Below are 12,050 nucleotides of genomic sequence, written 5' to 3'. Positions count from 1 at the left end.
ATCCCAGCACTTTGGGAGGCTGAGGCAGGCGGATCATAAGGTCAGGAGTTCAAGACCAGCCTATCCAACGTGGTGAAACCCCATCTCTTCTAAAAATACAAAAATTAGCCAGGCATGGTGGCATGCACCTGTAATCCCAGCTACTCAGGAGGCTGAGGCAGGAGAATTGCTTGAACACGGCAGACGGAGATTGCAGTGAGCCAAGATCGCACCACTGCCCTCGAACCTGTGCAACAGAGCAAGACTCCATCTCAAAAAAAAAATTATTATCCTTAATTAGGAGAGTGAAAGTTGAGAATGGAGAAAAAAATTAATGCATGAGATACTAGGAAGCTCAAATTCAAAAAGCCTTAGAAATTGAGTACATAAGGAAATGAAAAAAGAAAAAAAACCAACCAACCTGTAAAGTTTTAGTAATTTGGTCCATTGAAAATGATGAAGGCTGACAATCCACTTATCACCTTTCTAAAATGTACTCACTCCCCTTCCCGAACTGTACCTCTGTAATAGCATCATTCATTCATTAACTCGATATGTCCCCAGTAAAAAGAAGGCACCATGCTATACACTGTTAAGATGCAAAGATGAATCAGACCAGGAGAATAAAGGCATGAGCAAGGGGAGAGTATGGAGCAAGGGACCATTAAGAGTTCAGTTTGGCTGAACTCAGGGTACACAAGGCTCTAGCATCAGATTTGGAAAGGTCAGGACAGGATCCTATCAAAAAGGACACTGAATTTGGGCTTTATTTGTTCAGAAAATGAGGTGTGAGGCATTTAGGTTACAAATTTAAGTAGAGACCCAGTATTTCTCATTTTGGAAGTAGGAAGTAATTTTACACAGGATAGACTGGAAGGAAAGACTAAATGAAGACCAACAATAAAGATGTCATAGAAAAATGAATAAAGGGAGAAACTGAGGGTATCTGTAAAATTTTGTAATAGTAAAAACATTCAACTATACAGCACGGCATATAAGCCTAGATAATACCTTTATCTCCTGACAACCCCACTCCTCCCAGATAGCTAGCCAAGGATTTCTGGCCACTTGCATATGCTATTCCCTCTTACTGGTATGTCTCTGCTCAAACTATAAATAACCACTCTGTGAAGTCCTCCCTGATTATTCTAGGCATGCCTTCCTCCACACTCCCAAAGTACTGCATACATAACACCTACCAGACCACTTAGTATTCTGTATTGTCATTGTTTACACTAGTTTTTGCCACACAGTGAAGTTCCTTAAAAGCAAACTATCTCTTTCCTTTTTTAAATTTTTTTATTTTTTATTACACTGGCAGTGCCTGGCTCAAGAGGTACTCAAATGTATTTTAATCATTTAAATGATTAAGTGACTGCAAGGTTTCCAGCTTTGAGAAGAATAGGATAATGATGTCATCATGAACACGGAAGTAAATGCGTGTTTGGCAATAAAAGAGATGGGTTCAAAATGAAAATAGGCTGGGCGCAGTGGCTCATGCCTGTGATCCCAGCACTTTGGGAAGCAGAGGCAGGCGGATCACTTGAGGTCAGGAGTTTGAGACCAGCATGGCCAACATGGCAAAACCCTGTCTCTACTAAAAATACAAAAATTAGCCAGGCATGGTGGTGGGCGCCTGTAGTCCCAGCTACTTAGGAGGCTGAGGCAGGAGAATCACTTGAACCCAGAAGGCAGAGGTTGCAGTGAGCCGAGATGGCACCACTGCACTACAGCCTGGGTGACAGAGAAAGACCCTGTCCAAAGGAAAAATAAAAAAGGAAATAATATTACATTTTAGGTGAATACAACACAAGGTAGAGGAGCAGCTTAGTTGACAATTAGAATTTCTTGGTTTGAAGTCAGTTCAGAAGAGAGTTTCATAGAGTGGAGTAGCAGCAGAATCAATGAAAGTGAATGAGACTGCAGAGAAAGAGGAAGAAAAAGAGAACAAGGACGCAAAAAAGGACTGTTTGAGAAGTGGTATGCAGGTCGTGGTGGCTTACACCTGTAATTCCAGCACTTTGAAAGACTGAAGCAGGTGGATCACTTGAGGTCAGGGGTTCGAGACCAGCCTGGCCAACATGGTGAAACCTGTCTCTGCTAAAAATACAAAAATTAGCCAAGCATGGTGGAGGGCGCCTGCAATCCCAGCTACTTGGGAGGCTGAGGCACAAGAATCTCTTGAACCCAGGAGATGGAGGTTGCCGTGGGCTAAGGTCACACCACTGCACTCAAGCCTGGGCAACAGAGCAAGAATTCATCTTAAAAAAAAAAAAAAAAAACGCTGCGCGTGGTGGCTCACGCCTGTAATCCCAGCACTTTGGGAGGCCAAGGCGGGTGGATCATGAGGTCAGGAGTTCAAGACCAGCCTGGCCAAGATGGTGAAACCCCGTCTCTACTAAAAATATAAAAATTAGCTGGTTGCGGTGGCGGGCGCCTGTAATCCCAGCTACCCCAGAGGCTGAGGCAGAGAATTGCTTGAACCTGGGAGGCAGAGGTTGCAGTGAGCCAAGATCGCCCCACTGCACTCCAGCCTGGGTGACAGAGTGAGACTCTGTCTCAAAACAAAAACAAAAACAAAAACAAACAAAAAAGGTCACCCAGCAAGGAGGGAGTCGGAGAGAGAGCAGAACCTCAGGTGTGAAGAGATCAATTTTCTTCCAAGATAGCTAAGGAGGGAGTAGAAAATTGTGGGATGATGGGTAGAGAAGAGGAAGGAACCTCTGAGGAATCATTTTTGTCTCAGGCAGCAAAACTATAAGCCTTAGACATCATCTGCCTCATCTCTCTCCATTCCTCAAATCCAGACTCCAATCTGCCTCCAGATCAGGTAGCCCCAAAAAAGCTGCCAATTTTCTCCCTTTGAAATAATCTTTTAGATTTACCCCCTTTCTTTAGAGTACTCACTGTGCTCATTTTTTTTTTTAAGAGACAGAATCTCATTATATTGCCTAGGTTGGAGTGCAGTGGCTATTCACAGGCACAATCACAGCTAATTGCAGCCTCAAGTGATCCTCCTGCCTCGGCCTCCAGAGTAGCTAGGACTACAGGTACATGCCACTGGGCCGATTCTTAAGTCTTAATTACTATTGCAACATACCCTACATCCTAACCTTGCCTCTAATCTCCCCTACTCAAAGTCTTCCAAACAGATTTTACATCACTTCTCAGCTAAAATCTCTCAAGGGCTGCCAGTTCCCATCACATCAATACCAAATGCTTCAGTCTGAATTTCTAGGCCCCATTACCTGACTACATCCATCCTACCCAAGCAATCTCCAACAAGTATCCTCTGAAAATGCCATGCTCATTTAATTCTCCACATCCAAAGCACCTAGCCTGTCTCAACAACAACAAAGCATAAAGCCTTTGTACACTGGGAAGAATTAGAAAATATCAGCCCAATTAAATATAAAAGTACCAGGGCAGGATTATAAATTGTAATGACAATCACTTCACTGTATGCAGAGAAAATAAGAGCACATGATGGTAAACTGAAGAGGCTACTAATTCGTGACAAGAGGCAAACAGTCCACTTAGAGGTAGATACACAAAATAACAGAAAATATGACCCTTCTTTCTCTAATTCCAGACAGGAAATCTACAACCCTAATAACTACTCTTACCCACTGCCAAGAGAATTTTCTCCTTTTTTTTTTTTTTTTGACAGGATCTTGCTCTGTTGCCTAGGCTGGAATGCAGTGGCATGATCATGGCTCACTGCAGTCTCAAACTTCTGGCCTCAAGTGATCCTACTACTGCCTCAGCCTCCTGAGTAGCTGGGACTACAGGCATACCACCACATCCAACTGAGTGTAGAGACAGGATCTCACTATGTTGCCCAGTCTAGTTTCGAACTCTGGGCCCCAAGCAATCCTTTTGTCTCGGCTTCCCAACTTGCTAGATTTACAGGTGTTAGCCACCAAGCCCAGCCAAAATTACAGACAAAAAGAGACAAATAGCAATTTGCTAAGGATTTTCTAAAATTCCCAGCATAGTAACAACACCTACTGTATCAATAACTTAAATCAACTGTGAACAAGTTGAATACATTAATATCATATGACTACATAGAAAAGTTATTTTTAATTACACTTTTCTCAAGCTGTATTGCTTACCTAACTTTGCATTCTAAGATTGACCGCTTTTTTTTTTTTTTTTTTTTTTTTTTTTTGAGATGGAGTCTCCCTCTGTCTCAAGGCTGGAGTGCAGTGGCACAATCTCGGCTCACTGCAACCTCCGCCTCCCGGGTTCAAGTGATTCTCCTGCCTCAACCTCCCGAGTAGATGGGACTACAGGCGCCTGCCACCACGCCCAGCTAATTTTTGTATTTTTAGTAGAGACGGGGTTTCACCATGTCGGCCAGGATGGTTTTTTTTTTTTCTTGAGAGGGGGTTTCGCTCTTGTTGCCCAGGCTGGAGTGCAATGGGGCGATCTCAACTCACTGCAACCTCAGCCTCCCGGGTTCAAGTGATTCTCCTGCCTCAGCCTCCCAAATAGCTAAGATTACAGGCTCCCGCCACCATGCCTAGCTAATTTTTTGTATTTTTAGTAGAGACAGGGTTTTGCCATGTTGGCCAGGCTGGTCTTGAAATCCTCATCTCAGGTGATCCACCCGCCTCAGCCTCCCAAAGTGCTGGGATTACAGGCGTGAGCCACCATGCCCACCCTGACCTCACTTTTTAAGTCCTCAGTCTGAGGCCGGGCTCCGTGGCTCACACCTGTAATCCCAGCACTTTGGGAGGCTGAGGCGGGTGGATCACCTGAGGTCAGGAGTTCGAGACCAGCTGGGCCAACATGGTAAAACCCCATCTCTACTAAAAATACAAAAATTAGCTGGGGTGGTGGTGCGCACCTGTAATCCCAGCTACTCGGAAGGCTGAGGCAGGAGAACTGCTTGAACCCAGAAGGCGGAGGTTGCAGTGAGCCGAGATCATGCCATTGCACTCCAGCCTGGGCGACAAGAGTGAAACTTCGTCTCAAAAAAAAAAAAATGTCCTCAGTTTAAAAATATCAAAGGCAAAAATAAAGGCAATAGATTTCAATCACAACTTTGAACCAAATTCCTAAAATAATAAATTAGGGGATGGGTACGGTGGTTCACGCCTGTAATCCCAGCACTTTGGGAGGCCAAGGTGGGCGGATCACCTGAGGTCAGGAGTTCGAGACCAGCCTGGCCCACATGGTGAAACCTCGTCTCTAATAAAAATACAAAAAGTAGTCAGGCATGGTGGTGCACACCTGTAGTCCCAGCTACTCAGGAGGCTGAGGTGGGAGAATCGCTTGAACCCAGGAGGAGGTGGTTGAAGTGAGCTGAGATCGCACCACTACACTCCAGCCTGGGTGACAGCATGACTGTGTCTCAAAAAAATAAATAAACTACACACTTGCTTCTTCAAGGTCATAAAGTCTTTGAGCAATTTCAATTTCTCCCTGAAAAAAAAACTTCTACATTTATACATTTGCTAACTCCCATTTTAGACATGTAACCTACTATCTAAAGGCTCCAATATTTTCAGTTTTTTTTTTTGTTTTTTTTTTTGAGACAGAGTTTCACTCTTGTTGCCCAGTATGGAGTGCAATGGCGCAATCTTGGCTCACTGCAACCTCTGCCTCCCGGGTTCAAGCGATTCTCCTGCCTCAGCCTCTCGAGTAGCTGGGATTACAGTTGCCCACCATCACGCCCGGCTAATTTTTGTAGAGACGGAGTTTCACCATGTTGGCCAGACTGGTCTCAAACTCCTGACCTCAGGTGATCTGTCCACCTCAGCCTCCCAAAGTGCTCGGACTACAGGTGTGAGCCACCACACTCAGCCTTCATTTTTTTTTTAATAGAACCAATACTCCACTAACATCTCTTTGACGAGAAACAGGTTTACAATTCTATTTGTATGCTTCTAGAGAAACATCTATCTCCATTCTCAGATTTAAATTTATGTGCAAAAACAAAGACACGATATATATATAAAATAAATTTCAACGTGAACCCAAGAAAAAGGATTTGTCTGAGCTGCCAATAGGTTTTCAAAACAGCCTACCCACCCTAATGTGTAGGACAATTCAGACTCAAGATAACCACTAAAGCAAATTTTTTTAAATCCGCAATTGCCAAGAAACCAAGGAGTACCAAGGCACAATTAAGATACAAATCAACAGAAACAAAAGTGACACACCCATATTCTCCCTCTGTAACTTTAAAGAAGAGCAGGGATATAAGGTAAAGCGAATGTTTAATGAACTCAGAATAACAACATACCATAAAAGTTTTTCTTATAAAAACTTAATGTGGTATGAGACATTTGTTGGCCAAAAAAAATTCTCTTTGCTAACATTACCGGCGGTGACCAAACAATGTGTTTGGGCAGAAACAAAATCAATATCAAATATTAATATTTAAAGCTGAAGGAATCTTATAGCAATCAAGAACTTTTGGAATTTAGACGCAATAAAATTGAGGCTAAGAGAAGTGAACTGATCATTTAGCTAGAAAGTCAAGAAATTCTTCATAAGCTCAAATAAAAACAAATGTTATCATTTATCACCCTCTAACAATACTTGACAGCATTACTGAAAACAACTCAAATAAGATACTCTCCATTTCTATACACACAGAATATATACATATCACACATACACATACACACTTCAAAATCTGAAACTACTGTAGTTCTAGCTGATGCAGGAGGATCGAATGAGCCCAGGAGTCCCGACGCCAGCCTGGGCAACATGACAAGGCCAGTCTCTAAACAATAAATAAATATAAAACTTTGTCTTAGTTAGTGTTCTGTTAAAATAAAATAAAATAAAATAAAACAAAACAAAACAAAACAAAACTAGAAAAACTTCAAGAGCTAATGGTGATACAAAAATTAGCCGGGCGTGGTGATGGGTACCAGTAATCCCAGCTACTCGGGAGGGTGAGGCAGGAGAATCGCTTGAACCCAAGAGGCAGAGGTTGCAGTGATCAACCACTGCACTCCAGTCTGGCAACAGAGTGAGACTCTACCTCAAAAAAAAAAAAAAAAAAAAGAGCTAATGGTGGCAGTTATCAAAAGCACAGGATGCTATACCTTCAAAACAGGTAGTTCAGAAAAACTAGCCTAATTTAGATTTTGACAATGTCCAAGAAAACTTCATCTTAGCCACTTTAATCTGTGTTCAAAATGCCCTTCAACCTGAAGTAAGAGTCAAGTCATCAAGTAAAAAAATAATCTGCCACATATAGCAACAGGACTCCAAGTACTAAATTGGTTCACCTGCACTCATGGTGCTAGCAGGCAAAACCCATCTTTTTTTTTTTTTTAATCATATATGTATACCTCCAACTTGCGAAATTAAACCTGAACTCAATCAAATGCCTTTAAAAGCATTAGCCTACTCTCAATGAAGAGTTATTTGGAAAAAGCTTAAAACAACCAAATTCATACAACAGAGATAAATTTAAAAATCAAAGTAAAATTTTGCCCAAAGCTTATGATTAGCAATAGGATTTCAGCTGTGAACTGATAGGCAACCAAAAACAAATTTGTTACAAGTTTCCCTTTAAGTGGCCTGTATATATACATATATGTATATATTTAAGTTGTACCAAAAACTGCTTACAAATGGCAATTCCTGTGAAGTAGATGATGATGAAGTTCCAGGTAATTCTAGCATGTTTCCTAATGTACTGGTACTGGAATCTGGATCATCCTGAAAAGATAAATTTATTGAGTTTAATTGCTCTTCTATTGTAATGTTTGTGTCTCCTAGTGAAAAGGGGGCTGGGAGAAGGGCTGCTTTTTCATTGCTGCCGTCCACTTCATTTCTTTGCTTATTTTTCTGTGTTTCAGTCTGAGGAGCTAATGGCAAGAATGGCGATTTGACTGCACCGTGTCTACTCTCTGGTGTGCTGTCTTGTTCACTTCCCATGGCCACTTTTACACCATTCTCTGATTTAGTCTCATAATTGCAGGTGGCATTGGTCTGAGTTTCCTCAAAGATCTCCTCTATACTCTCATCCTCTGTGACTGGCTGTTCTGGGTCCATTTCAGAATCTACATCTGCATCGTCCACACAAGTAAAATTCTCAAAGTGCAGAAAGCCATTCTTGATAGTCTTTGTTACTTTTACCTGGAGTTCAGGGGAGTTATTACAAGAGGGTTCCTGTTTCATAGCAAGTGCTGTAGGACCACCAGGACTCAAGGAAGTGCAAACAATTGGCGTCTGAGCTCTTGAATCACTTTTTTCAGGGTCTTGAAAGGATTCTGATCCATCAGCAGACCCATTTAAATACTCTACATTGATCATGGAGGCCAAATCCTGTAGTCTCCGCAGTGGAATGTAACAAGATGGAGAATCTTGTCCATAAGCATTTTGGGATGTTCCACTGACAGTCGATAACTGCATAGTACACCCATTAAGTGGCTCAGAAAAATTGGATTGACCATTACCGAAAGGGCTGTCCTTGTCTTCAGGGGCATCTAAATTCACTGGATTGGAAAAGGGCAGCAGACAATTTCTTCTGGGTAGTTCACAGGTCTGATCCATCCTGGGCCGGCATCAACCTGGAATCCAAAAGCACAGCAATTAATCTGAGTTAATAGGCCATCTGACTCGACTCTTTAAAATGGCAGCCACTTCAAGGCCTAGTGGCCTCTATGCCTTTCTGCTGCACTTCCATGGGCAGAAAAAGTTCCCCCGACTGGAGATGAAAAAATGGCCTCGATGAGCCTCTGAAAACTCCATTTTCCCGAAGCTGGGCCGATCCTGCTACATAGAAACAGCCCGTCTCTTTTTCCTCCTCTGTAGACTGGTGGACACTTGGGATGAACTAAAATCAAAACCCCTCTGCCCGTCAAAATTCCCAATTCTCAAACAGGACTCGTCCTCCCCCTCGCCAGGACCCCTCGCCAGGGGTCGAGCAGCTGGATCTCTCAAAAGCAAAAGGCTGCGGGGTCCGAGGGGGGCTCCTGGACCCTGCACAAAAAGGTACCCCCCCCCCCTTCCTGGCTCGCTAGGGCGCAGCGGTCACAATAGCGCTGCACCCTGCGCCCAGCCAGCGCCGGAGCCTTTGCAGCGGCGGTGCGCAGGCCGCAGGCGAGCCGGCCGAGGCGGGTGCACCCCAGAGCTCGCCTTCCTGAATGCAGGCCTGCTGGATCCGCAGCTGCAGGGCCCAGAGGCCTGGACCCGGCAGAGGGAGAAACCGAGGCGGCCAGCGAAGCCCAGTCAGGGTAGCAGCAGCTGCTACAGCTCGAAAAACATGGCTGCTGCCGACGCCGCCGCCGCCTGCCCGGGCCGCGCTCCTTCCCGCAGCCGCGGCAGCACCTCCCAGCCGAGCCGATCGCTCTCATCAATATTCAGCAGCAAGCAAAGTTTGCTGCGGGAGGGCAGCCGGCCCCGCGCCCCGCAGCCTGCTACCTGAGGGGAGGCGGAGGCCGAGGTGTTCGCAGGCGGCCGGCGGGGCACGGGCCGCGCCGGGAGGAAGTTCGCGGCAGCCCGGCCAGCTAGGCCTGAGCCCGGCTGGTAGTGATGGAGGAGGAGGAGGGGGAGGGGGCCGGCGGCTGCAGCGCCGCCGGCCACCAACCCCGCATCGCGCCTGGCCCTCCCCCGAGCCCCTCACCTTACGGCCACCACCATCTTCCCCGCCCGGCCACCCTCCTCCCTCCCTTCTCCTCGCGCCTGCCCGCCGCCCACCCCAGCGCACTAGTTACCGTGCCCCGCGCCCCCTCCCGGGCCAGCTGGGGGGAGGGGGTGACCCTCATTACACTGGGGTGCGAGCGGAGCGGTGGGGAGAGAGCGGGGCCGCTCGCCGCACCCCCCTCCCCCCCGCGTCTCTCTTCAGGGGAGAAGGCAGCGAGCGCGACCTGCCCCGGCCTATTCCGCCGCCGCCTCCTCCTCCTCACACCCCCACCGCGCGCGCCCCCGCGGCCGCGCGTGCGACCGAGCGCCTCGCGCCGGCCCGCGTGCGGCTGGGCCCGGAGTGCGCGCGCACCCCTTCCCCCACCGAGCGCGCGCGTTCCCTTCCCTCACTCTTCGGGGTTCAGGGCGGGTGAAGTCGGGCTTGTGAGAGCGCCGCCCAATCAGCGGAGCTGCCGCTGCCGCCCCCTCCCCTCCCCCTGCGCGCCCGCTCGCGGCCGGGGCCTACGGGCCGGCCCGGCTGCCCGGGCGGGGCCTGAGGCGGGCTCCCCAGGGGCCTCGCGCGCCTCCTTGGAGTGTCGGGGCCTGCGGGCGTCGTGGGTGGCATTCCGATCCCCTCACCTACCTCGGGGCACGGCGCTGGCCTCGGGCCGCACACGGCTCCCGCACCCTACGCGTCTCGAACCCCAACCCAGGCGGCACCTGGCGCGGCTGAGGCCTGTCCGATCGTCCCGCCAGCCCTGCTCGGGCCCGCGTCAGTCCCGGCCTCCATCTTAGGTTACAGCCCAGGCTCCCCATCCACTGGGCACCTGCCCTCAGCCCGCTGGGTTCGGCCCGAGGCCAAGGCAACCCCCCTCCTGCCGCAGGGCTCACCTGGGGGCTTGGGCTGGGGTCTTCGAGGCCTCAGGCCCCGAGCAGACGCGGCCGCAGGTGAACCCCCCTACCCGGCCGCACCCCAAACCCACACCACCACCACCACCACCACCACAGACCAAGCTGAGCAGGAAACAAAATGGAGGCAGCAGCTCGGGTCTGCCTCCCTGAGCCAAGCCTGTGCAGCCCCAGGGCTCCCTCCTGTCTCAGGCTCGACGCCCGCGAGGCAGAGGCTGGATCGTCCCGGGTGCCGCGGGCAGCCGCCCTACAGCAGCGCAGACGGGCCGGGGACTCGGCCCTGCGGTGCCCACAGCCCCTCACCCACCACCCCTTCCCTTCCCCCTCCCCCCATCCCTCTCCCTCCCCTTGCCGGGCCGTGCGGGGTGAGCGGCTCTGGGGAGCCGGGTCGGGTTACCCGCCCGGGCACTGCTCGCCCGGCCGTGGCCTCCGCGGGGGAACGAAGCCAGGCGACCCCAGCGCTGAGCCCACCCCCGGCACCGAGCCGGGCAGCAGCCTGACAGCGCGTCCGCACCTCGGCCTGCAGCCGTGCGGCCCCCGCCCAGGGAGGCCGAGTCCCCAGCCCGGGCCCAGCCGGGACGAAGCTCCCTCACCACCCCCGAGCCCAAGGGTCCTCGCAGCCTCGGGCGGGGCGAGGGGAACGCCGGGGGAGGGGGTCCTCTAGTCCCTGCACCGCCTCCCGCGCCTAGTCAAGGTCTGGGCCTGGCACGGGGGCTCGGGCAGCGGGCGCCGGCCGGCGTGGGTATGTGCGTGCGCGCCGGGCTGGGGGCCGGGACGGGACGGGCCGCGCCTCGCACCGCGGACGCTGCAGTTCTCGGCACCCAGGCAGATGGCCCTCTCGTGCCACCGCCGCCCAGAGCGGGCCGCCTGCTCCGCAGCCCGGTTCCCCGGGGAGTGCGCGCCTCGCCCCTGAGGGCCGGGCATCTGGACCCCAGCGGAGCTGCGCCGGGACACGGGACCGCCCGGCTGGCCGGGACAAGCCCGCTGGCGCAGCCCTCGGCCTGGGGCCTCACGGCCTGCATCCTGCACCGGGCCCGCAGCACCGACTCTAGCACGACCGCGTGGCGTCCAATCCCCCAAGACAGCGGAAGGGCGGGACAGGGAGCCCAAGCTGGGCCTGAACTTGCGACTCCAGCCCCTCGGGCCCTTCCCCCAGCCCGGACTCCGTCGCCCCCTGGGCTTGATCCCCACCAAGAAGCTCACCTCACGAGTTACCTGGTCCCTAGGGCGCTAAGCGCCTTCTCGCTGTTCAGAGAAAGCCGGATCCCGCCGCCATAAAAATTCCGCCTCCTCCAGAAAGCCTTCTGTGATTAGATTTGGAGTTAACTCCATCTCAAGCTGAGGGCACCGCCCTCGAGGGCCACGTGACTACTATTCTTCCCATGGCTTAGTAAATGTGCATAGTTATTGCCCCAGTGGACTGTTTACTCACTGCCTTCTGTTAACTTTGAGCCCACCTGGGAGAAAGGCCATTTTTGGCGTTGCCCTGTGTGACATTAGTGCTGGCCAGCTAAACTCCATCCTTCCCCTGCCTTCACCCAGCGACTGGCCCAGCAGGCGTG

The 12,050-nt window shown here is 50.4% G+C and overlaps 1 protein-coding gene across 17 annotated transcripts in view; it reads right to left on the bottom strand.

The window, feature by feature from the left end:
• NSD1 (nuclear receptor binding SET domain protein 1) overlaps nucleotides 1-11,781 on the bottom strand; it is a 170,864-nt gene extending 159,083 nt beyond the window's left edge. Inside the window, exons 1-3 of one of the 17 annotated variants that reach the window (XM_054684820.2) lie at nucleotides 11,692-11,781; nucleotides 8,092-8,525; nucleotides 7,582-7,671 (exon numbers count right to left, since the gene is read on the bottom strand). In XM_054684820.2, coding sequence (XP_054540795.2) covers nucleotides 7,582-7,671; nucleotides 8,092-8,508 — 507 coding nt within the window. In that variant the 5' untranslated portion in view covers nucleotides 8,509-8,525; nucleotides 11,692-11,781. Of the gene's footprint in view, nucleotides 1-7,581; nucleotides 8,526-9,378; nucleotides 9,497-9,580; nucleotides 9,631-9,671; nucleotides 9,926-10,222; nucleotides 10,385-10,470; nucleotides 10,831-11,691 lie in introns of those variants that run through there. The other 16 variants (XM_024356814.3, XM_016954331.4, XM_054684822.2 and 13 more) reach the window with 16 other exon arrangements.
• Between the last annotated feature and the right edge of the window lie 269 nt (nucleotides 11,782-12,050).

This window comes from Pan troglodytes, chromosome 4, assembly GCF_028858775.2.
Source record: "Pan troglodytes isolate AG18354 chromosome 4, NHGRI_mPanTro3-v2.0_pri, whole genome shotgun sequence".
NCBI lineage: Eukaryota > Metazoa > Chordata > Mammalia > Primates > Hominidae > Pan > Pan troglodytes.
This window is presented reverse-complemented; position numbering and strand designations above follow the sequence as displayed.